Here is a 24,904-nt window from a genome sequence, read left to right as displayed (position 1 = left end):
ACTTGTCACTGGACTCTACTTTCTTGAAGAAATATACAACAGGTACATTGTGTTAATAAAGCCAAGAGGTAAAAGATGTAACTAAAATACAAAATAACACTTAGCATTGAAGATTATACTATTTAGTAGTTTAAACTATTGTACACTATACTGTAAGTATATATGCTATAGATTATAGTATATATTCTAGACCCCAGACAGTGAGGGAGATGTGCTGTTTAGGTCCTATAGATTTGCAGGAACAGGTTAGGACTTTAGTGTCTGGATTAGGCCCAATTTCTTAGAGAGGCTGAAACAATTACAGCTAAAGAAAAACACCTTGTGTAGAATTATAGAATAACATATCAGCCAAGTCCCAACCACACAGTACAGAGATCCAACCCAACCAGACAGTACAGAGACCCGTCCCAACCAGACAGTACAGAGACCCATCCCAACCAGACAGTACAGAGACCCATCCCAACCAGACAGTACAGAGACCCATCCCAACCAGACAGTACAGAGATCCAACCCAACCAGACAGTACAGAGACCCGTCCCAACCAGACAGTACAGAGACCCATCCCAACCAGACAGTACAGAGACCCATCCCAACCAGACAGTACAGAGACCCATCCCAACCACACAGTACAGAGATCCAACCCAACCAGACAGTACAGAGACCCGTCCCAACCACACAGTACAGAGATCCAACCCAACCAGACAGTACAGAGACCCATCCCAACCAGACAGTACAGAGACCCATCCCAACCACACAGTACAGAGATCCAACCCAACCAGACAGTACAGAGACCCGTCCCAACCACACAGTACAGAGATCCAACCCAACCAGACAGTACAGAGACCCGTCCCAACCACACAGTACAGAGATCCAACCCAACCAGACAGTACAGAGACCCATCCCAACCAGACAGTACAGAGACCCGTCCCAACCAGACAGTACAGAGACCCATCCCAACCAGACAGTACAGAGACCCGTCCCAACCAGACAGTAGAGAGACCCGTCCCAACCAGACAGAACAGAGACCCGTCCCAACCAGACAGTACAGAGACCCGTCCCAACCAGACAGTACAGAGACCCGTCCCAACCAGACAGTACAGAGACCCGTCCCAACCAGACAGTACAGAGACCCGTCCCAACCAGACAGTACAGAGACCCGTCCCAACCAGACAGTACAGAGACCCGTCCCAACCAGACAGTACAGAGACCCGTCCCAACCAGACAGAACAAATTATTTTAATTGTTTTTTAATAGTCAAACTCCACCCAGCACTTGCCTTATCTGGATGAGCTAATCTGGACTTTAGTCTGCAGACAATACGGCTAGCCACAGTCATTATGTTAGTACAAAGTGCATTTTTTTTGCAGTTGTATATTAAAGCCCATTATGGAAAGATAGGAAGAAATAGGATATTAGGAAATATGTAATAGGGTTAGCCTTCAGAAATATGCAGTACGCATTACAAGCCCCATAAATTAATAATTAAATTACACTGCAAAGTTATTATTTTTTTAAGCATAACTCAACATTTTATATAGAAATCTCAAGGTGTTCACTGCCCCTTTAAATACGTTAGGCTCCATGTACAAAAGCTGCGTACAGAAAGGGTTCCCAACTTGGGAAACTGTCCGTCTGGCTTTGCAGTTGCCCCCTTCCCTCGCGCAAACAATCACGCAAGTGAAGGGCCTGTCAATCACTCCAAACAAATGTGTTTGGGGATTTATATCTGCCAACTCAGAGGTGGCAGTGAGGGTAAGAAACAGCAGTCTTGTGAATGTTTGCAAATAAATTAAGCAAATATATGATAAAAATTAATTACCAATGAGTAGTTTGAATATTGAAAATTTGCTGAAATAGTTGCCCTTCCCTGAATGATAGATGGAATCCATTTTATGCAAAATGTAAATATTTTTAAAGACAGATATATTCTGAGTGCGGCCAAGGGCAGATACGCTCCAGAGAGCTCTGATATAATCAAAATGTCCGTCGGATAACAGTCCGGCCACGGCTATAGACATATCTACGTTTAATTTTTGTAACAGTGAAGATATTATATATATATATATATATATATATATATATATATACAGTATATATATATATATATATACAGTATATATATATATATATATATATATATATATATATAAATATATATACCTGCCTGTATATATATATATATATATATATATATATATATATATAATATAGAAAGTAATGAAGAGTGCACTCACCAGGACTTTTCAAAGTTTTATTCCAATTATGTGAACGTTTTCGGGGGATTAGCCCCTTCCTTAGACAAAAATTGTATTTTGTATGTCTGAGGAAGGGGCTAATCCCCCGAAAACGTTCACATAATTAGAATAAAACTTTGAAAAGTCCTGGTGAGGGCACTCTTCATTACTTTCTATTTACCTATCTGCTGCACCCTGGGCATGTGATTTGGATTTCTGGAGTGCTTGTCTACTTTGAACTTTATATATATAATATATATATATATATATATATATATATATATATATATATATATATATATATATAGAAACTTCTCAAAAGGAAGAGGCACTCACAGGTCTTAATATGCAAAAAAGTACTTTTATTGATTCATAAGTTCAGACTGACTGAACTTATGAATCGATAAAAGTACTTTTTGCATATTAAGACCTGTGAGTGCCTCTTCCTTTTGAGAAGTTTCTACCTATTTACCATAGAGTGCACCCAGGCGCATACCACTAACAGTGAGTGCTTGGATCCCAGAATCTTGCTTATATATATATATATATATATATATATATATATATATATATATATATATATATAAATATATATATATATATATATATATATATATATATATATATATAGGAACCAAAAAGATGCACTCTCAGGACTTTTTTTGGGTGAAGTAAAGGTTACTTTATTCGGAACGTTTTCGGGGATCAAGTCCCCTTCGTCAGCATAACAAGCAGTGAACACAAACAAACTTATATAGTGTTAAGAAACCATATCAAACCATACCTAAATTGATCAGTGGCGCCAAAGCTCCGCCATGGAACGCTGCTTGCGTTCCACAGATACACCAAGCCGGATGTAGTACATGTGTCACTTCCGGTAGTGAAATATAATACAAATATCGTGATCATTCTAACTCTTAATATTCGTGCAAAACACCAAAATACCTTGTCATACTAAGAGACCCCACTCATAAACAAAAATATCCTTATGGATGTCAAGTGTACATGCTTATATTTTAAGCCTAATGATTCTCAAAGTGACGTATCGAGACACAAGTTGCCATAGCAACGTATATACAAACTCAAAAGGACCGAAAAAAGGTGTTTAACAGCTTCAGTCAAGTCAATATGTGAATATGCTAATCAAACACAGTGCTGCAGTACTTGATACATCTACACTCAAGTGTATTAGATTGTGTGACCTTTAACATATATCTAGGCAATAATATGACTAAAGTGTAAGTGACAGTTGACAAGATGTAATGCAGGAGGGAGATCATGCTCACGCTATGTCGCCTGTCTGGATATTACACAAAAATAGTGTTTTGGTGAGTGATCCACACATTATTCAGGAACACAAAAAAATAAAATCTCCACTGTACTTAACTCTATAATGTGCATACATATTCTCATATACTAACATACCAGATGTGTGGAGCTTAAATGACAGATGTATATTATAGCACATAAACTTTTACCTCTGTACACTGTGCTATACATAACCTCCATAGGTATATAGGCCCAGGTAAAAGACATAAAAGCACACACAAGAACACGATACAAAATGGAAATTAAGAAATAACTAAGAAAAAAACAAAGAAAAGAACATCAGTGTCTATATTATACATAATATAGTACACCTACAGGCTGTATTACTACATCAAATAAACCTATGTTTGCCAGGAAAAGTCTGCAGTGATTGATCACACTATGCCATAGATATTAATTCTAATTGAATGTGCTCCCTTCACAGTTGTGGGACCTCATGCGTTATGGCATCCATGATATTTCTATACGTGACCCTGTGGATTATACTGCACACAGAGGGATTGGAGGCCGTTAGGGAGCATCTCATCAATAATCCGCTATATGAGGGTCCTCCTGTAGAGTTTGTGCTGTCATTAATGGAATTTTGTCTTCATAAAAACTACTTTAGGTTCGAAGACAGGTTCTATTTGCAAACAGCAGGTACTGCCATGGGATCATCCATGGCCCCCTCGTATGCAAACATTTTCATGTCACATTTTGAAAATTTGTACCTATGGGGAAAAAGTGACACATCTATTGTGTTTTACCGTAGGTACATAGATGATATTTTCCTGATATGGCGAGGGGGCCTGGATGATCTCCATGTGTGGTTTGATGCATTCAACAGTACAGAAACCACGGTCAGGTTTAAGATTACGGCAAATGAACAAGCCATTAACTTTCTTGACTTAAAGGGACAGTCTAGGCCAAAATAAACTTTCATGATTCAGATAGAGCATGTAATTTTAAACAATTTTCCAATTTACTTGTATCACCAATTTTGCTTTGTTCTCTTGGTATTCTTAGTTGAAAGCTTAACCTAGGAGGTTCATATGCTAATTTCTTAGACCTTGAAGCCCACCTCTTTCAGATTGCATTTTAACAGTTTTTCACCACTAGAGGGTGTTAGTTCACGTATTTCATATAGATAACACTGTGCTCGTGCACGAGAAGTTATCTGGGAGCAGGCACTGATTGGCTAAACTGCAAGTCTATCAAAAGAACTGAAAAAAGGGGCAGTTTGCAGAGGCTTAGATACAAGATAATCACAGAGGTTAAAAGTATATTATTATAACTGTGTTGGTTATGCAAAACTGGGAAATGGGTAATAAAGGGATTATCTATCTTTTAAAACAATAAAAATTCTGGTGTAGACTGTCCCTTTAAACATACACAAGACAGCACATGGTCTAGGGTTGACACTATACAATAAACCAACGGATAGAAACTCCCTCTTACTAGCCGATAGTTGTCACCCCCCTGCATTACTTAAGGGCATTGTGAAGTCCCAAATGATTAGGACCATACGAAACAATTCGGATAATGCCTTAGGAGTCTCACAGTTGACTGAGATGGGTGAGAAGTTTGCCCAAAGGGGCTACAAACCACATCTAATCAAGGAAATGATCAGAGAGGTGTCACAATACACGCAGGCTGATCTTCTTATTAAGAAATCCAGACAAACTTCGAAAGAAAAACTGATAATGGCAACCACCTTTTCACCTACCACTCGAAAAGCAGGTCAAGCTCTTCGGACACATTGGCCTATAGTGGCCACGAATCCTAAATTGCCCTTCAGCAAAAATATGACACCAATGGTTGGCTACAGAAGGGGTACGAATTTAAGGGACCTATTGGTCAGGACAGACCCTAAAGCTAGTTACAGACCTCGGACCCAGACTAACATAAAGGGATCGTATCCATGCTTAGGCTGTACCTCCTGCAATGGGCTAATCAGCACAAAAGTGTTCCATCACCCACATACCAACTGGAAGTATGTCATTAGACATTCTATAACATGTACAACTACATTTGTTATATACCTCTTGGTGTGTCCCTGTTCCCGATTTTATGTGGGGAAAACGTCGGGCACGTTGAGAGAGAGAATGGCGAACCACAGATATGCCTTCAGGTTGGCACTCAAGTCTGGGGACTCTGATCAACCCATAGCGAGACATTGTGCGCTGAGGAAACACCCTGTGTCATCTATCAGGTATACGCTGATTGACCATGTCCCCCCTCTGGACAGGGGTGGTGACCGGAATAAAATACTATTACAGCGGGAGGCACAATGGATGTACCGTCTAGGGACAATCCACCCAGGAGGTCTGAATGCGATACCTGACTTCAAAGTCCTCATGTAGTGCGGTCTAAATGTGTATTACATACTTGGGGTTCATCTTTGAACCACTATGAATCTGTGTTTCGGGCTGTTGATAGGGGTTCCATTTCTGGCATCCCGTCCAGTCTGGTTACACAGCACAAGCCATGGGGAATCTTTTGTATCCTCAGTGATCTTGTGGAAGTCGGGTTGTTAGAGTGGTTACCCACGCATTACACACCTGACCGGTATCTTCACTACAGGGCCGACTGAGGAAAAACAAGAGTACTTTCATTGTGTGGCTCTATGCAATATTATCCTCAGGAAGAGCCAGGAAGGACATTCCATGAATAGAGCAAGTGATACTGATCTCGGATGACACTTAAAGAGGACGCTGATCCCAGTGACCACATCCACAGGGTCACGTATAGAAATATCATGGATGCCATAACGCATGAGGTCCCATAACTGTGAAGGGAGCACATTCAATTAGAATTAATATCTATGGCATAGTGTGATCAATCACTGCAGACTTTTCCTGGCAAACATAGGTTTATTTGATGTAGTAATACAGCCTGTAGGTGTACTATATTATGTATAATATAGACACCGATGTTCTTTTCTTTGTTTTTTTCTTAGTTATTTCTTCATTTCCATTTTGTATCGTGTTCTTGTGTGTGCTTTTATGTCTTTTACCTGGGCCTATATACCTATGGAGGTTATGTATAGCACAGTGTACAGAGGTAAAAGTTTATGTGCTATAATATACATCTGTCATTTAAGCTCCACACATCTGGTATGTTAGTATATGAGAATATGTATGCACATTATAGAGTTAAGTACAGTGGAGATTTTATTTTTTTTGTGTTCCTGAATAATGTGTGGATCACTCACCAAAACACTATTTTTGTGTAATATCCAAACAGGCGACATAGCGTGAGCATGATCTCCTACCTGCATTACATCTTGTCAACTGTCACTTACACTTTAGTCATATTATAGCCTAGATATATGTTAAAGGTCACACAATCTAATACACTTGAGTGTAGATGTATCAAGTACTGCAGCACTGTGTTTGATTAGCATAGTCACATATTGACTTGACCGAAGCTGTTAAACACCTTTTTTCGGTCCTTTTGAGTTTGTATATAAGTTGCTATGGCAACTTGTGTCTCGATACGTCACTTTGAGAATCATTAGGCTTAAAATATAAGCATGTACACTTGACATCTATAAGGATATTTTTGTTTATGAGTGGGGTCTCTTAGTATGACAAGGTATTTTGGTGTTTTGCACGAATATTAAGAGTTAGAATGATCACGATAGTTGTATTATATTTCACTACCGGAAGTGACACATGTACTACATCCGGCTTGGAGTATCTGTGGAACGCAAGCAGCGTTCCATGGCGGAGCTTTGGCGCCACTGATCAATTTAGGTATGGTTTTATATGGTTTCTTAACACTATATAAGTTTGTTTGTGTTCACTGTTTGTTATGCTGATGAAGGGGACTTGATCCCCGAAAACGTTCCGAATAAAGTAACCTTTACTTCACCCAAAAAAAGTTCTGAGAGTGCATCTTTTTGGTTCCTGTATCTTTTACAAGTCTGCACCCAGGCAGGTGTCCGTTTGTGGGAATAAGTTGGTGTCTGGATATTTATATATATATATATATATATATATATATATATATATATATATATATACATATATACACACATACATTGTCATACAGAATGGAATATACTTTAGGACAGATTTATCTTTGTCCGGATAGACAAGGTTCACAGGTCTGCCTGGGAATACAAATTGCATTTGCTGTCCATATTTATTATTGCTCTAGTAGATGCATGTGCAAGTCCATCCCTGGCCTGCTCTCATGCAAACAATAAAACAAGAGTAGGGCTTATCAATCACCTGGATCAGTCTACTTAAGAGATAATAGAAAGAGTTCAGGTAGCAATGTTTATTATACTTTACCTTCAGCTGTGCTTGAATATTTTTGACCTGCTTCTGACTTTCTGCTAATTGGCGATTTGCATGACTCAGCTGTATCTCCATCTCATTAATATCTCCTTCCATTTTCTTCTTAGCTCGCAGAGCATCATTTTTGCTTCGAATTTCAGACTCCAGAGTGCCGTTAAGTGAGTCAATCATCCTCTGACTGTTTCGCTTAAGCTGATCAATTTCTTCATCTTTTTCAGCTATTTTTCTGTCAACCTCTGATATTACCTGGCTTAATTCCAACTGGATCCGTAGAACTTTTGCTCCTTCATGTTCCAGACTTCCCTACAAGACAAAAACATTGCTTTGAAGGCAAATGAGTACCAGATGACCCGTTTTCTTTTTGAAAATCAGCTCCATAAATTTTCAGGCTTGCCTTCTCATACATATTGTTAAATACATATACTGCATTGGTCTTACCACCTTTATTGGAAATGTATTCCAAAGATGTGGAAATGGTAAAAGATTCAGGAATAATCTGCTGAAACACATCTTTTTTTTAAGCGTGATTGATTTATAAAGCAGAGATCCAATAGAGATTGTAAGGCCAAATACTTTATTTATATATTGAGTAATTAAAAATACAATTTATATCATGGGGCCTATCTATCAAGCTCCGTACGGAGCTTGAGGGCCCGTGTTTCTGGCGAATCTTCAGAAAGACCGCTGCTCCATAACCCTGTCCGCCTGCTCTGATGAGGTGGACAGGAATCGCCGGAATTCAACCCGATCGGGTTGATTGACACCCCCTGCTGGTGGCCGATTGGCCGCGAGTCTGCAGGGGGCGGCGTTGCACCAGCAACTCACAAGTGCTGCTGGTGCAATGCTGAATACGGAGGGGGAATTGCTCTCCGCATTCAGCGATGTTTGTCGGACCTGATCCGCACTGTCGGATCAGGTCCGACAGACATATGATAAATAGGCCTCAATATCACTACATTTCTAGGTTGTTGTATGACAGCTTATGGAGAATATTTAAATTGTAATTTAGGTTAGGTTTTATTTTACAGGTAAATTTGTTTTTATTTTAACTAGGTAGCTATTAAATAGTTAATAACTATTTAATAGCTATTGTACCTAGTTAAAATAAATACAAACTTGCCTGTAAAATAAAAATAAACCCTAAGCTAGATACAATGTAACTATTAGTTATATTGTAGCTAGCTTAGGGTTTATTTTACAGGTATTTAGTTTTAAATAGGAATAATTTAGTTAATTGGAGTAATTTTATTTAGATTTATTTAAATTATATTTAAGTTAGGGGGGTTTTAGGGTTAGACTTAGGTTTAGGGGTTAATACATTTAATATAGTGGCGGCGATGTTGGGGCGGCAGATTTGGGGTTAATAAATGTAGGTAGGTTGCAGCGATATTAGGGATGGCAGATTAGGGGTTAATTAAATGTAACTAGTGTTTGCAAGGCAGGAGTGTGGCGGTTTAGGGGTTAATATATTTATTAAAGTTGTGGCGATGTCCAGTTCGGCAGATTAGGGGTTAAAATTTTTATTTAACTGTTTGGGGTGTGGGGGGGGGGCTCGGTTTAGGGGTTAATAGGTAATTTATGGGTGTTAGTGTACTTTTTAGCACTTTAGTTAAGAGTTTTATACTACGGTGTTAGCCCATAAAACTCTTAACTACTGACTTTCAAATGCGTTAGGGATCTTGGCGGTAGAGGGTGTACCGCTCACTTTTAGGAAGACTAATACCGGCGTTAGGAAAATCCCATTGAAAATATAGGATACACAATTGACGTAAGTGGATTTGCGGTATTTTCGAGTCACACCAAAAATGTGAGCGGTACACCAGTACCTGCAAGACTCGTAATAACAGCGGGCGTTAAAAAGCAGCGTTGGGACCTCTCAACGCTGCTTTTTAACCCTAACACAAGACTTGTAATCTAGCCGTATGTTTTTATGTTTCAAACAGAATTGCATTTCAAGCCATCTCAACGGAACCCATTTTTTTATTTTATCATTAAGATAAAACATACCCTTTTAAACAACTGTCCAATTTACTTCATTCTGTTAGTATCCTTTGTAGAATGAGCAGCAATGCTCTACTGAGAGTGAGCTGAACATATCAGGAGAGCCAAAAGCAAGAGGCAAATATGTGCCACTAATCAGCAACTATCTCTCAGCAGTGCATTGCTGCTCCTGAGCCTACCTAACGGCTAGATTTAGAGTTCTGCGGCCAAAGGGGTGCGTTAGCTACGCATGCTTTTTTCCCCTCACACCTTTTAAATACCGCTGGTATTTAGAGTTCACAGAAGGTCTGCGTTAGGCTCCAAAAAAGGGAGTGTAGAGCATATTTACCGCCACTGCAACTCTAAATACCAGCGTTGCTTACGGACGCGGCCAGCTTCAAAAACGTGCTCGTGCACGATTCCCCCATAGAAAACAAGGGGGCTGTTTGAGCTGAAAAAAAACCTAACACCTGCAAAAAAGCAGCGTTAAGCTCCTAACGCAGCCCCATTGTTTCCTATGGGGAAACACTTCCTAAGTCTGCACCTAACACCCTAACATGTACCCCGAGTCTAAACACCCCTAACCTTACGCCTATTAACCCCTAATCTGCCGCCCCCGCTATCGCTGACCCCTGCATATTATTATTAACCCCTAATCTGCCGCTCTTTACACCGCCACAACCTACGTTATCCCTATGTACCCCTAATCTGCTGCCCCTAACACCGCTGACCCCTATGTTATATTTATTAACCCCTAATCTGCCGCCCCCGCTATCGCTGACCCCTGCATATTATTATTAACCCCTAATCTGCCGCTCCGTACATCGCCGCAACCTACGTTATCCCTATGTACCCCTAATCTGCTGCCCCTAACAACGCCGACCCCTATATTATATTTATTAACCCCTAATCTGCCGCCCCCAACGTCGCCTCCACCTACCTACAATAATTAACCCCTAATCTGCCGACCGGATCTCACCGCTACTCTAATAAATGTATTAACCCCTAAAGCTAAGTCTAACCCTAACACCCCCCCTAAATTAAATATAATTTAAATCTAACGAAATAAATTAACTCTTATTAAATAAATTATTCCTATTTAAAGCTAAATACTTACCTGTAAAATAAACCCTAATATAGCTACAATATAAATTATAATTATATTGTAGCTATTTTAGGATTAATATTTATTTTACAGGCAACTTTGTAATTATTTTAACCAGGTACAATAGCTATTAAATAGTTAATAACTATTTAATAGTTACCTAGTTAAAATAATTACAAAATTACCTGTAAAATAAATCCTAACCTAAGTTACAATTAAACCTAACACTACACTATCAATAAATAAATTAAATAAAATACCTACAATTATCTACAATTAAACCTAACACTACACTATCAATAAATTAATTAAATACAATACCTACAAATAAATACAATGAAATAAACTAACTAAAGTACAAAAAATAAAAAAGAACTAAGTTACAAAAAATAAAAAAATATTTACAAACATTAGAAAAATATTACAACAATGTTAAACTAATTACACCTACTCTAAGCCCCCTAATAAAATAAGAAAGACCCCCAAAATAAAAAAATGCCCTACCCTATTCTAAAATTAAAATAGAAAAGCTCTTTTACCTTACCAGCCCTGAAAAGGGACCTTTGCGGGGCATGCCCCAAAGAATTCAGCTCTTTTGCCTGTAAAAAAAACATACAATACCCCCCCAACATTACAACCCACCACCCACATACCCCTAATCTAACCCAAACCCCCCTTAAATAAACCTAACACTAAGCCCCTGAAGATCTTCCTACCTTATCTTCACCACGCCGGGTTCACCGATCGATCCAGAAGAGCCTCCGATGTCTTGATCCAAGCCCAAGCGGGGGGCTGAAGATGCCCATGATCCGGCTGAAGTCTTCATCCAAGCGGGAGCTGAAGAGGTCCATGATCCGGCTGAAGTCTTCTATCAAGCGGCATCTTCAATCTTCTTTCTTCCGGATCCATGTTCATCCCGCCGACGCGGAACATCCATCTTCACCGACGACTTCCCGATGAATGACGGTTCCTTTAAGGGACGTCATCCAAGATGGCGTCCCTCGAATTCCGATTGGCTGATAGGATTCTATCAGCCAATCGGAATTAAGGTAGGAAAATTCTGATTGGCTGATGGAATCAGCCAATCAGAATCAAGTTCAATCCGATTGGCTGATCCGATCAGCCAATCAGATTGAGCTCGCATTCTATTGGCTGTTCCGATCAGCCAATAGAATGCGAGCTCAATCTGATTGGCTGATCGGATCAGCCAATCGGATTGAACTTGATTCTGATTGGCTGATTCCATCAGCCAATCAGAATTTTCTTACCTTAATTCCGATTGGCTGATAGAATCCTATCAGCCAATCGGAATTCGAGGGACGCCATCTTGGATGACGTCCCTTAAAGGAACCGTCATTCGTCGGGAAGTCGACGGTGAAGATGGATGTTCCGCGTCGGCGGGATGAACATGGATCCGGAAGAAAGAAGATTGAAGATGCCGCTTGATAGAAGACTTCAGCCCGATCATGGACCTCTTCAGCTCCCGCTTGGATGAAGACTTCAGCCCGATCATGGACCTCTTCAGCTCCCGCTTGGATGAAGACTTCAGTCGGATCATGGACATCTTCAGCCCCCCGCTTGGGCTTGGATCAAGACATCGGAGGAGCTCTTCTGGATCTATCGGTGAACCCGGTGTGGTGAAGACAAGGTAGGGAGATCTTCAGGGGCTTAGTGTTAGGTTTATTTAAGGGGGGTTTGGGTTAGATTAGGGGTATGTGGGTGGTGGGTTGTAATGTTGGGGGGGGTATTGTATGTTTTTTTTTACAGGCAAAAGAGCTGAATTCTTTGGGGCATGCCCCGCAAAGGGCCCTTTTCTGGGCTGGTAATGTAAAAGAGCTTTTCTATTTTAATTTTAGAATAGGGTAGGGCATTTTTTTATTTTGGGGGTCTTTGTTATTTTATTAGGGGGCTTAGAGTAGGTGTAATTAGTTTAAAATTGTTGTAATATTTTTCTAATGTTTGTAAATATTTTTTTATTTTTTGTAACTTAGTTCTTTTTTATTTTTGTACTTTAGTTAGTTTATTTAATTGTATTTATTTGTAGGTATTGTATTTAATTAATTTATTGATAGTGTAGTGTTAGGTTTAATTGTAACTTAGGTTAGGATTTATTTTACAGGTAATTTTGTAATTATTTTAACTAGGTAGCTATTAAATAGTTATTAACTATTTAATAGCTATTGTACCTGGTTAAAATAAATACAAAGTTGCCTGTAAAATAAATATTAATCCTAAAATAGCTACAATAAAATTATTATTTATATTGTAGCTATATTAGGGTTTATTTTACAGGTAAGTATTTAGCTTTAAATAGGAATAATTTATTTAATAAGAGTTAATTTATTTCGTTAGATAAAAATTATATTTAACTTAGGGGGGTGTTAGGGTTAGAATTAGCTTTAGGGGTTAAAAAATTTATTAGAGTAGCGGTTAGCTCCGGTCGGCAGATTAGGGGTTAATGCTTGAAGTTAAGTGTCGGCGATGTTAGGGAGGGCAGATTAGGGGTTAATACTACTTATTATAGGGTTATTGAGGCAGGAGTGAGGTGGATTAGGGGTTAATACATTTATTATAGTAGAGGTGCGGTCCGGTCGGCAGATTAGGGGTTAATAAGTGTAGGTAGGTGGCGGCGACGTTGGGGGCAGCAGATTAGGGGTTAATAAATATTATGTAGATATCGGCGGTATTAGGGGCAGCAGATTAGGGGTACATAGGGATAACGTAGGTGGCGGCGGTGTACGGAGCGGCAGATTAGGGGTTAAAAATGTTTAATAGAGTGGAGGCGATGTGGGGGGGCCTCGGTTTAGGGGTACATAGGTAGTTTATGGGTGTTAGTGTACTTTAGAGCACATTAGTTAAGAGCTTTATAAACCGGCGTTAGCCCAGAAAGCTCTTAACTACTGACTTTTTTCTGCGGCTGGAGTTTTGTCGTTAGATTTCTAACGCTCACTTCAGCCAAGACTCTAAATACCGGCGTTAGAAAGATCCCATTGAAAAGATAGGATACGCAAATGGCGTAGGGGGATCTGCGGTATGGAAAAGTCGTGGCTGCAAAGTTAGCGTTAGACCCTTTCCTGACTGACTCCAAATACCAGCGGGAGGTAAAAACCAGCGTTAGGAGCCTCTAACGCTGGTTTTGAAGGCTACCGCCAAACTCTAAATCTAGGCCTATGTATGCTATCCAACATCTATCAGAATCACAAAAGAAAAACATTGGGTTTCATATCTCTTTAAAGTGATATGCAAAACTTTGAGATTGTAAAATTACAAAACAGATCATTGCATAAGACATCTACACATTTTCCAAAGAAAACCTTAGCTATCAGTGTTTTCACTGGAGCGGGGACTTCTGGGTAAGTGTATGGAAATTAGATTACCATTGCTTTACCTTTTTGCTTCCAGTGTCCATTTTAAACATGGACTCCTTAATGTCAATGCAGTGCTGCTCAAGGTTGCTTTAAAGTTTAGTAAGTGTCATATAAAATATTTAATTGTGAGAAGGAAAACTTTTTAGTAAACTTTTATTATTTTATTTTGCCAATTTTCTGTTATTAAATTAATTAAAAAGTCGAATTCTGCTTGATTCTACACAGAGATGGGTTATTGTAGTAGTTCATTAATAGCTGCAGTGGCAATAAGATTTTTTCAAAAGGTTACTGCAATACAATGTTGCTAATATGTAAGTAGTTCAAATACTCTTAATTCTCCTGAAGTATATCAGCCTGATCCCACCTAAAAAAGTCTGTTCGGCCCAAAATACCAGGCAATACTCTTAGGACCTTTATCTTGCATGTAGATCTTTTGCAATGTAGCATTTGTCATTTCTAACATATACCACACATACACATAAAACTGTGTTTATTTTTTATTTACACACCTCTCAACATCTGACAGATGATTTTCGGATATTTGAGGTTAAGAGCTTGTAGGTAATGGGGCAGAGTGTCTGTGGGAGGGGCGGAGCTACATATGGAGGGGCTGGGATATAATCAGGGCATGGGCGTGTCTAAGTGAGTCTCAGTCAGTCCCTTAAAACCAGAACCGTGTGCTGCAGGTGGGGGGTTTGCATTTATCTGTACAATAACTTTTCAAAAGTTGTCTGCTTAGAGATTAAGCTAAATTTATTTTAACATTTTATAGCATATATATTTGTATGTGGAACATATAATAACATGTTACAGCTACATTATTGCCTGTCATCTACACCATTGTTTCATTTATCTTAGCACGTACCTCTGCTTCTTCCAAAGCTGACAAAAGATCTATTTTTTCCTGATCAACCTGCTTCTTAGCTTTTTCTAATTCATTGATGTTCTTTCCAGCCTCACCAATCTGATCTGTGAGGTCTGAGATTTCCTCTAAATTATCAAAAATAAAGAAAAACAAAAGATTATTTTACTGAAATATACTCTTGAGATTATGGGGTATATTTAACATAGTGCGAGCGGACATGATACGATGTAGCTAGGGATGGGCGAATGTTTGGCAACATTCGAAAAACGGCACGAATTTTAACACATTTATTCGTTCGAATCGAATTTCGAATGTTTACATAACATTCTAACATTCGATTTTCGAATGTTCGGTTTCTAATTTTACGATTACATTAGAAAATATTATTTTCGAAAAATTTGAATTTAGATTGTAATAGTATTTCTAATGCTTTTTCTTTAAATGTAATATTCGAGTTATGCAATATTCGAATTCGAAAAATTCGAATTTATATGTTTGTAATAGTATTTCTAATGCTTTCTTTAAATGTAATATTCGAATTATGCAATATTCTATATAGAAACATTCGAAATTATATATTTGTATCTATTATGTATCAATTTACTAGATTCCCTCCCTACCACATGAACTATTGAACTTATGAATAGTATTTGTTAAATAGAATGTTAAATTTGAAATTTCGAATGTGGACATTCGATATAATTATAAACATTCGAATTCGAAAGTGACATTCGAAAACTGTAAATAACATTCGATTTTAGAATTTTTAAGAATATTCGTTCTTATCGACATTCGGATTTATAATTCGAATTTCGGTAATAACATTCGTTCTACATTCGAAATTCGAAAATTTACACATTCGCCCATCCCTAGATGTAGCATATGATACGATACAATTCACCAGAACTGCTTTTGCAATGCCTCCCTCTGCAGATTTGCGGCCAATTGGCCGCTAGCAGGGGGTGTCAATCAACACAATCGTATTCGATCGGGTTGATTTCTGTCCATGGCCTCAGAGCAGGCGGACAAGTTATGGAGCAGCGGTCTTTAGACCGCTGCTTCATAACTTCTGTTTCCGGTGAGCCTTCATACGGAGCTTGATAAATTGGCCCCTATATATCTATTTCTGTATATTAGATTATGGGGCATATTTATCAAGCTCCATATGGAGCTTGATGCCTCATGTTTCTGGCGAGCCTTCAAGCTCGCCAGAAACACAAGTTATGAAGCAGCGGTCTAAAGACCACTGCTCCATAACCTGTTCGCCTACTCTGAGGCGGTGGCGGACAGACATTGCCGGAAATCAACTCGATTCAATACGATCTGGTTGACTGACATCCCCTGCTAGCGGCCGATTGGCCACGATTCTGCAGGGGGCGGCATTGCAACAGAAGTTCACAAGAACTGCTGGTGCAATGATAAATGCCGAGAGCGTATGCTGTTGGCATTTATCGATGTGCAGCGGACATGATCCACAATATCGGATCATGTCCATTCGCATAATGATAATTCGGCCCTTATATGTACATAAAGGAGGAACTAGATCATTACAGACAAATGACATTGCAGGAAAGAAATGTTTGATTATGAACAGTAGGGATGAGTGCATTGCAGAACAATAATAATAATAAAAACATAATAAAATAAACCCAGAATTCCTCCAAGAAAATGTATACTAACCTGTTAGTAAAAATGTATTCTACATTTATTAAACTTTGAGAAACAAGTTTCCAATTTAAGATTGTTGTAAACAAGACGACCCTTACATTAAAGGTATACAGTAAACTTAAACATTCCATTCCGCCTATGAAAACTCAGCAATAATATATGCGTGAAAAAAAAGAATTTGAGATTTAAAATTGATATTGAAACAAGCAGTAACAATGTTTAATATTATACATAAGGGTTATTTGCCATATATTGTCAGTTAGTTACACAGTGTAGTAAGATTGTAGAGATGTTCAAATGAAAAATGCATGGTCCTTAAAGGGACATAAAACCCTATTTTGTTCTTTCATGATTTTAAACAACTTTCTAATTTACTTCTATTATCATATTTTCTTCATTTTCTTGTTATCCTTATTTGAAAAGCAGAACAGTAAGCTCAGGAGTGTGCACGTGTCTGCAGCACTATATAGCAACAGTTTTGCAACAATGTTATACATTAGCAGGAGCACTAGGTGGCAGCACTATTTCCTGTTGTGTAGAGCTTCAGGCATGTGCCTTGGTATCTCTTCAACAAAGAATAACATGAGAATAAAAGAAATTTGATAATATAAGTAAATGGGAAACTTTTTAAAAGTTGTATTATCTATCTGAATCTTGAAATATTTTTTTGGGGGGGTTTAATGTCCCTTTAATCTTTTATCTCATTTGAGCTATGCACAACATAGGAATTTCCTATAGCATATTTGGCTTCATTTAAATAAATAAATAAATAAATGCCAATTTTCAAAAATAAAGGACATAAACAACTAACCTTACACGGCACTTTAATAATAGATATTTTCCAGCCATTTTAACATAAAAAACTAGATTAAAAAAAATCACAAAAGTGAAACGTACGTTGAAGATTCTTGTTCTCTCTTTTAACAGTTTCGAGCTGATCAAGAGCCATTTCATAGGCATTTTTCAGCTTGAAGAACTCTGTGCTTAAACTTCTTGACTCTTTTTGAGACATTTCCAGTTCAGCCTGGGTTTCCTCTGACTTCTGCTTCCACTCAGCTAGGATCTAGATAAACCATTTTTAAACATTTATGTGTGTTAAATAAAATAAGACACTTTACATTAAGTGCTCTAACATGCAAAAGAACATACACTATTTCTAAAAAAATAATAAATATGTCAATCTAATAATATTATTTTTTGTATTGCTACCATTGCTTGTTTCTGCATAAAATTCCATGATGTAATGAAATTGTTTGTATATAATATGTATTAAATTAATGAAAAATAAATATTTCAAACATCAGGTTTGATACCTTGTTAGGCAGACACCATGGGCCCATGCCTATAGGGAGACTGGGACCACACTCCCAGGATGCCATCTTACAAAAGAGGAATGAACTCCCTACAAAACAGGGCTCACAGTGGCCTAGATTTGGAGTTTGGCGTTAGCCGTGAAAACCAGCGTTAGAGGCTCCTAACGCTGGTTTTAGGCTAACTCCGGCATTTGGAGTCACTCAAAATAGGGTCTAACGCTCACTTTTCAGCCGCGACTTTTCCATACCGCAGATCCCCTTACGTCAATTGCGTATCCTATCTTTTCAATGGGATCTTTCTAACTCCGGTATTTAGAGTCGTGTCTGAAGTGAGCGTTAGACATCTAACGACAAAACTCCAGCCGCAGGAAAAAAGTCAGTAGTTAAGAGCTTTCTGGGCTAACGCCGGTTCATAAAGCTCTTAACTACTGTACTCTAAAGTACACTAACACCCATAAACTACCTATGTACCCCTAAACTGAGGCCCCCCCCACATCGCCGCCACTCGATTAAATTTTTTTAACCCCTAATCTGCCGACCGCCACCTACGTTATACTTATGTACCCCTAATCTGCTGCCCCTAACACCGCCGACCCCTGTATTATATTTATTAACCCCTAATCTGCCCCCCACAACGTCGCCGCCAGCTACCTACAATAATTAACCCCTAATCTGCCGACCGCAAAGCGCCGCCACCTACATTATAGCTATGTACCCCTAATCTGCTGCCCCTAACACCGCCGACCCCTATATTATATTTATTAACCCCTAATCTGCCCCCCTCAACGTCGCCTCCACCTGCCTACACTTATTAACCCCTAATCTGCCGAGCGGACCGCACCGCTATTATAATAAAGTTATTAACCCCTAATCCGCCTCACTAACCCTATAATAAATAGTATTAACCCCTAATCTGACCTCCCTAACATCGCCGACACCTAACTTCAATTATTAACCCCTAATCTGCCGACCGGAGCTCACCGCTATTCTAATAAATGTATTAACCCCTAAAGCTAAGTCTAACCCTAACACTAACACCCCCCTAAATTAAATATAATTTTAATCTAACGAAATTAATTAACTCTTATTAAATAAATTATTCCTATTTAAAGCTAAATACTTACCTGTAAAATAAATCCTAATATAGCTACAATATAAATTATAATTACATTGTAGCTATTTTAGGATTAATATTTATTTTACAGGCAACTTTGTAATTATTTTAACCAGGTACAATAGCTATTAAATAGTTAAGAACTATTTAATAGTTACCTAGTTAAAACAATAACAAAATTAACTGTAAAATAAATCCTAACCTAAGTTACAATGAAACCTAACACTATACTATCATTAAATTAATTAAATAAAATACCTACAATTACCTACAATTAAACCTAACACTACACTATCAATAAATAAATTAAATACAATTCCTACAAATAACTACAATGAAATAAACTATCTAAAGTACAAAAAATAAAAAAGAACTAAGTTACAAAAAATAAAAAAATATTTACATACATAAGAAAAATATTACAACAATTTTAAACTAATTACACCTACTCTAAGCCCCCTAATAAAATAACAAAGACCCCCAAAATAACAAAATGCCCTACCCTATTCTAAATTACTACATTTCAAAGCTCTTTTACCTTACCAGCCCTGAACAGGGCCCTTTGCGGGGCATGCCCCAAGAAATTCAGCTCTTTTGCCTGTAAAAAAAAACATACAATACCCCCCCCCCCCAACATTACAACCCACCACCCACATACCCCTAATCTAACCCAAACCCCCCTTAAATAAACCTAACACTAAGCCCCTGAAGATCTTCCTACCTTGTCTTCACCCTACCAGGTTCACCGATCCGTCCTGAAGAGCTCCTCCGATGTCCTGATCCAAGCCCAAGTGGGGGGCTGAAGAGGTCCATGATCCGGCTGAAGTCTTCATCCAAGCGGGAGCTGAAGAAGTCCATGATCCAGATGAAGTCTTCTATCAACGGCATCTTCAATCTTCTTTCTTCCGGATCCATCTTGCAGACCTCCGACGCGGAACATCCTCTTCTCCCGACGCCTACTAGCCGAAAGACGGTTCCTTTAATGGACGTCATCCAAGATGGCGTCCCTCGAATTCCGATTGGCTGATAGGATTCTATCAGCCAATCGGAATTAAGGTAGGAATATTCTGATTGGCTGATGGAATCAGCCAATCAGAATCAAGATCAATCCGATTGGCTGATCCAATCAGCCAATCAGATTGAGCTCGCATTCTATTGGCTGATCGGAACAGCCAATAGAATGCAAGCTCAATCTGATTGGCTGATCGAATCAGCCAATCGGATTGAACTTGATTCTGATTGGCTGATTCCATCAGCCAATCAGAATATTCCTACCTTAATTCTGATTGGCTGATAGAATCCTATCAGCCAATCGGAATTCGAGGGACGCCATCTTGGATGACGTCCCTTAAAGGAACCGTCATTCGGCTAGTAGGCGTCGGGAGAAGAGGATGTTCCGCGTCGGAGGTCTGCAAGATGGATCCGGAAGAAAGAAGATTGAAGATGCCGTTGATAGAAGACTTCATCTGGATCATGGACCTCTTCAGCTCCCGCTTGGATGAAGACTTCAGCCGGATCATGGACCTCTTCAGCCCCCCGCTTGGGCTTGGATCAGGACATCGGAGGAGCTCTTCAGGACGGATCGGTGAACCTGGTAGGGTGAAGACAAGGTAGGAAGATCTTCAGGGGCTTAGTGTTAGGTTTATTTAAGGGGGGTTTGGGTTAGATTAGGGGTATGTGGGTGGTGGGTTGTAATGTTGGGGGGGGTATTGTATGTTTTTTTTTTTACAGGCAAAAAAACTGAATTTCTTGGGGCATGCCCCGCAAAGGGCCCTGTTCAGGGCTGGTAAGGTAAAAGAGCTTTGAAATGTAGTAATTTAGAATAGGGTAGGGCATTTTGTTATTTTGGGGGTCTTTGTTATTTTATTAGGGGGCTTAGAGTAGGTGTAATTAGTTTAAAATTGTTGTAATATTTTTCTTATGTTTGTAAAAAAAATTTTATTTTTTGTAACTTAGTTCTTTTTTATTTTTTGTACTTTAGATAGTTTATTTCATTGTAGTTATTTGTAGGAATTGTATTTAATTTATTTATTGATAGTGTAGTGTTAGGTTTAATTGTAGGTAATTGTAGGTATTTTATTTAATTAATTTAATGATAGTATAGTGTTAGGTTTAATTGTAACTTAGGTTAGGATTTATTTTACAGGTAATTTTGTTATTGTTTTAACTAGGTAACTATTAAATAGTTCTTAACTATTTAATAGCTATTGTACCTGGTTAAAATAATTACAAAGTTGCCTGTAAAATAAATATTAATCCTAAAATAGCTACAATGTAATTATAATTTATATTGTAGCTATATTAGGATTTATTTTACAGGTATTTAGCTTTAAATAGGAATAATTTATTTAATAAGAGTTAATTAATTTCGTTAGATTAAAATTATATTTAACTTAGGGGGGTGTTAGTGTTAGGGTTAGACTTAGCTTTAGGGGTTAATACATTTATTAGAATAGCGGTGAGCTCCGGTCGGCAGATTAGGGGTTAATAATTGAAGTTAGGTGTCGGCGATGTTAGGGAGGTCAGATTAGGGGTTAATACTATTTATTATAGGGTTAGTGAGGCGGATTAGGGGTTAATAACTTTATTATAATAGCGGTGCGGTCCGCTCGGCAGATTAGGGGTTAATAAGTGTAGGCAGGTGGAGGCGACGTTGAGGGGGGCAGATTAGGGGTTAATAAATATAATATAGGGGTCGGCGGTGTTAGGGGCAGCAGATTAGGGGTACATAAGGATAATGTAAGTAGCGGCGGTTTACGGAGCGGCAGATTAGGGGTTAAAAATAATATGCAGGGGTCAGCGATAGCGGGGGCGGCAGATTAGGGGTTAATAAGTGTAAGGTTAGGGGTGTTTAGACTCGGGGTACATGTTAGGGTGTTAGGTGCAGACGTAGGAAGTGTTTCCCCATAGCAAACAATGGGGCTGCGTTAGGAGCTGAACGCGGCTTTTTTGCAGGTGTTAGGTTTTTTTTCAGCTCAAACAGCCCCATTGTTTTCTATGGGGGAATCGTGCACGAGCACGTTTTTGAGGCTGGCCGCTTGCGTAAGTAACTCTGGTATCGAGAGTTGAAGCTGCGTTAAAAATGCTCTACGCTCCTTTTTTGGAGCCTAACGCAGCCTTTTTGTGGACTCTCAATACCAGAGTTATTTTTATGGTGCGGCCAGAAAAAAGCCGGCGTTAGCTACGCGGGTCGTTACAGACAAAACTCCAAATCTAGGCCAGTGTAAAGAAAGTGTATGGATTTGCCTTTACTAATATGGTAGCAGGGTCTCCAAGATGGCCACCACTATTTCTGTACCATAAGTGTATAGAAAGGCTGTAGATTACTCAGTCACAGAGGAGCATATCCAGTTCTATGGAATATGATGGTCTGTTTTTTATCAGGTATGCTTGTGGTGCTTTGGCATCCCTAGTCAAAAAAAAGATGATCTTCCTGGAGTCATTCTGAAGTAATTAATGACTCCAGACTAGTCATTAGAAGCCATCCTGAAGTGTACCCACAGGCCAAAATATTTAAATAAGGTGACTCTAGAGTTTTTCACTGGCTGTTCTTCCTTGTGAAGTAATCAGTAAGGTAATCCGCTAATCATTCTGAAGTCATCACCCAGGATTTTTTACTTTAGCTGATGACTTTACAAGCCTGATGATGTCTGATGACGTGCAAATGACTTCTAAAGTAGTTTGATGATCATCAAATGACTCCAGGATGGTCTCTTAAATAATCCAGTTTGTCTTGGGATAGGGCGCTGTTGAAATGGGAAGCCCTGTAACGACTTTTGCCATGGTGCCCTATGCCCCTGACAGACACCTCATGAAAAATATGTGATATTATTGTAAGCTGTATTATAGTTGGTGGTGAAATATTTTAAGATTATAAAAGGGCTGCCATTTTATACAAGTCTTCTGGTCATCTGTTTCTGCTCAGGGTGAAGCATTGACATTATAGAAATAATGTATTTTCCTAGTAAATTCCAAGATCATTTCAAAGTCTTTAGCAAATGTTAGACTTAAAGGGAAATGAAACACAAATGTTTTCTTTCATGATTCAGATAGAGCGTGCAATTATAAAACAACTTTCTCATTTACTTCTATTATCAAATTTTCGTTGATCTCTTGGTAGCAGTTTTGCCAGAGCACTAGATGGCAGCACTTCCTACCATGTAGTCTTCCAGAAACCTACCTAGGTATCACTTCAACAAAGAATAACATGGGAACGAAGCAAATTAGATAATAGAAGTAAATTGGTAACTTTTTTAAAATGATATATTCTGAATCCCAAAAGACATTTTTTGGGTTTTATATCTCTTTTATAGTTCAAGCTATTATTGGATATTATTGAAACTCACCTTATCAAAGTTTCTTTGTTTCTTGTCTAGAGCTGCTGCTGCCGCATTAGATCTTTCTACCTCCATCATCAAATCGTCTACTTCCATCTGTAGTCTCTGTTTAGTCTTTTCAAGAGATGAACATTTGGCATTTAGAGCTTCAACATGCTCCTCTGCCTCTTGAAGACGTTGAGCGAGTTTCTTTCTGAAATACAATACCATATTGTTAGTGTACGCATTAAAAGACTCACATAGGTCCTCTTTCTATTTATTCAAAGCATGGGCCTGCAATATTTTACAGCGCACCCTGCACTGTCAATAGCGCTCCACTTGTTATTTAGGTCTATGTTTCTCCTCGTCTTGGGTAGTGTGCAGGACATGTAAAAACTGCCTTCACAAATACTGCTGTTATCTTTTGAGAATTAGGGGTTCTTGAAACTCCTATAAAGGATTTGTTAACCAGAAAAGAGGATATAGGTAATGACAGTGACAGTACAGGATCAAGTATATCATTAAAGGGGAATGGAGAATTTAAGCTATGACGAGAGGTTAGACAGCCTGGGTCTGTTTTCTCTAGAAAAAGGGCACTTATAAGGTGACATGATTACTATATATAAATATATTCAAGGCCCATATACAAAGATGGCAGAATCTCTATTTATTCCAAGAAAATTTTTGTGACAAGGGGGTCGCAATTTAAGGCTGGAGGAAAGGAGATTAAATCTCCTGCAACAGAAATGTTTTTTCACGGTAAGATCAATAAAATTGTGGAACTCATTACCAAAGGAGGTAGTGAATGCCAAGATACGTTTAAAAATGGTTTGGATACATTTCTGGCTAGAAACAGAATTCACAGATATTATTGCTTGTGTTTAATTGGTAACCTTTTAATGGGATTAATTTAAGCTCAACTGAAGCTTTTTTTGTAAGTATAATAGAGTTGTATAGGTTGTACTCGATGGACTTCAGTCTTTTTTTCAACCTCATCTACTATGTTACTATGTAAAGGAAAATATTAACTGTTTTATGTATTTTGTATAATTATCCTAGGTAAAAACACCTTATAGTCAACATTTTAATACTGTGTGTTAAAGGTGGGTTTCCCCTTTCTTAGGCTATGTATCCTGAGTGGAGTTACAGTCATTAGTTAAGGGTTGCATCAAGGTTGAAGAGATAACCTGTGATTAATAAACTTTAAAAGAAAAAATAATTAAATACATGCTGAAAAGAAAATGCAAAATTTAAGTTCTAGGCAGGTGAAATATATTAGTGAAGGAAGGTTTTGATATATAAAATAGCACAGTAGATAGACTGAGA

At 38.4% G+C, this 24,904-nt stretch overlaps 1 protein-coding gene across 1 annotated transcript in view; it reads right to left on the bottom strand.

Annotated features, from left to right (window-relative positions):
• The window catches only part of LOC128654585 (myosin-4-like), a 192,927-nt gene that overhangs the window by 31,366 nt on the left and 136,657 nt on the right, over nt 1–24,904 (bottom strand). Inside the window, exons 29-32 of the mRNA XM_053708583.1 lie at nt 23,609–23,792; nt 17,733–17,898; nt 15,168–15,292; nt 7,844–8,152 (exon numbers count right to left, since the gene is read on the bottom strand). Of these exons, the coding sequence (XP_053564558.1) occupies nt 7,844–8,152; nt 15,168–15,292; nt 17,733–17,898; nt 23,609–23,792 (784 nt within the window). The remainder of the gene's footprint in view (nt 1–7,843; nt 8,153–15,167; nt 15,293–17,732; nt 17,899–23,608; nt 23,793–24,904) is intronic.

The sequence above is a fragment of the Bombina bombina genome, chromosome 1 (assembly GCF_027579735.1).
Source record: "Bombina bombina isolate aBomBom1 chromosome 1, aBomBom1.pri, whole genome shotgun sequence".
NCBI classification, from domain to species: Eukaryota; Metazoa; Chordata; class Amphibia; order Anura; family Bombinatoridae; genus Bombina; species Bombina bombina.
Note: the sequence above shows the minus strand (reverse complement) of the source record. Positions and strands in the feature narration are given on the sequence as shown.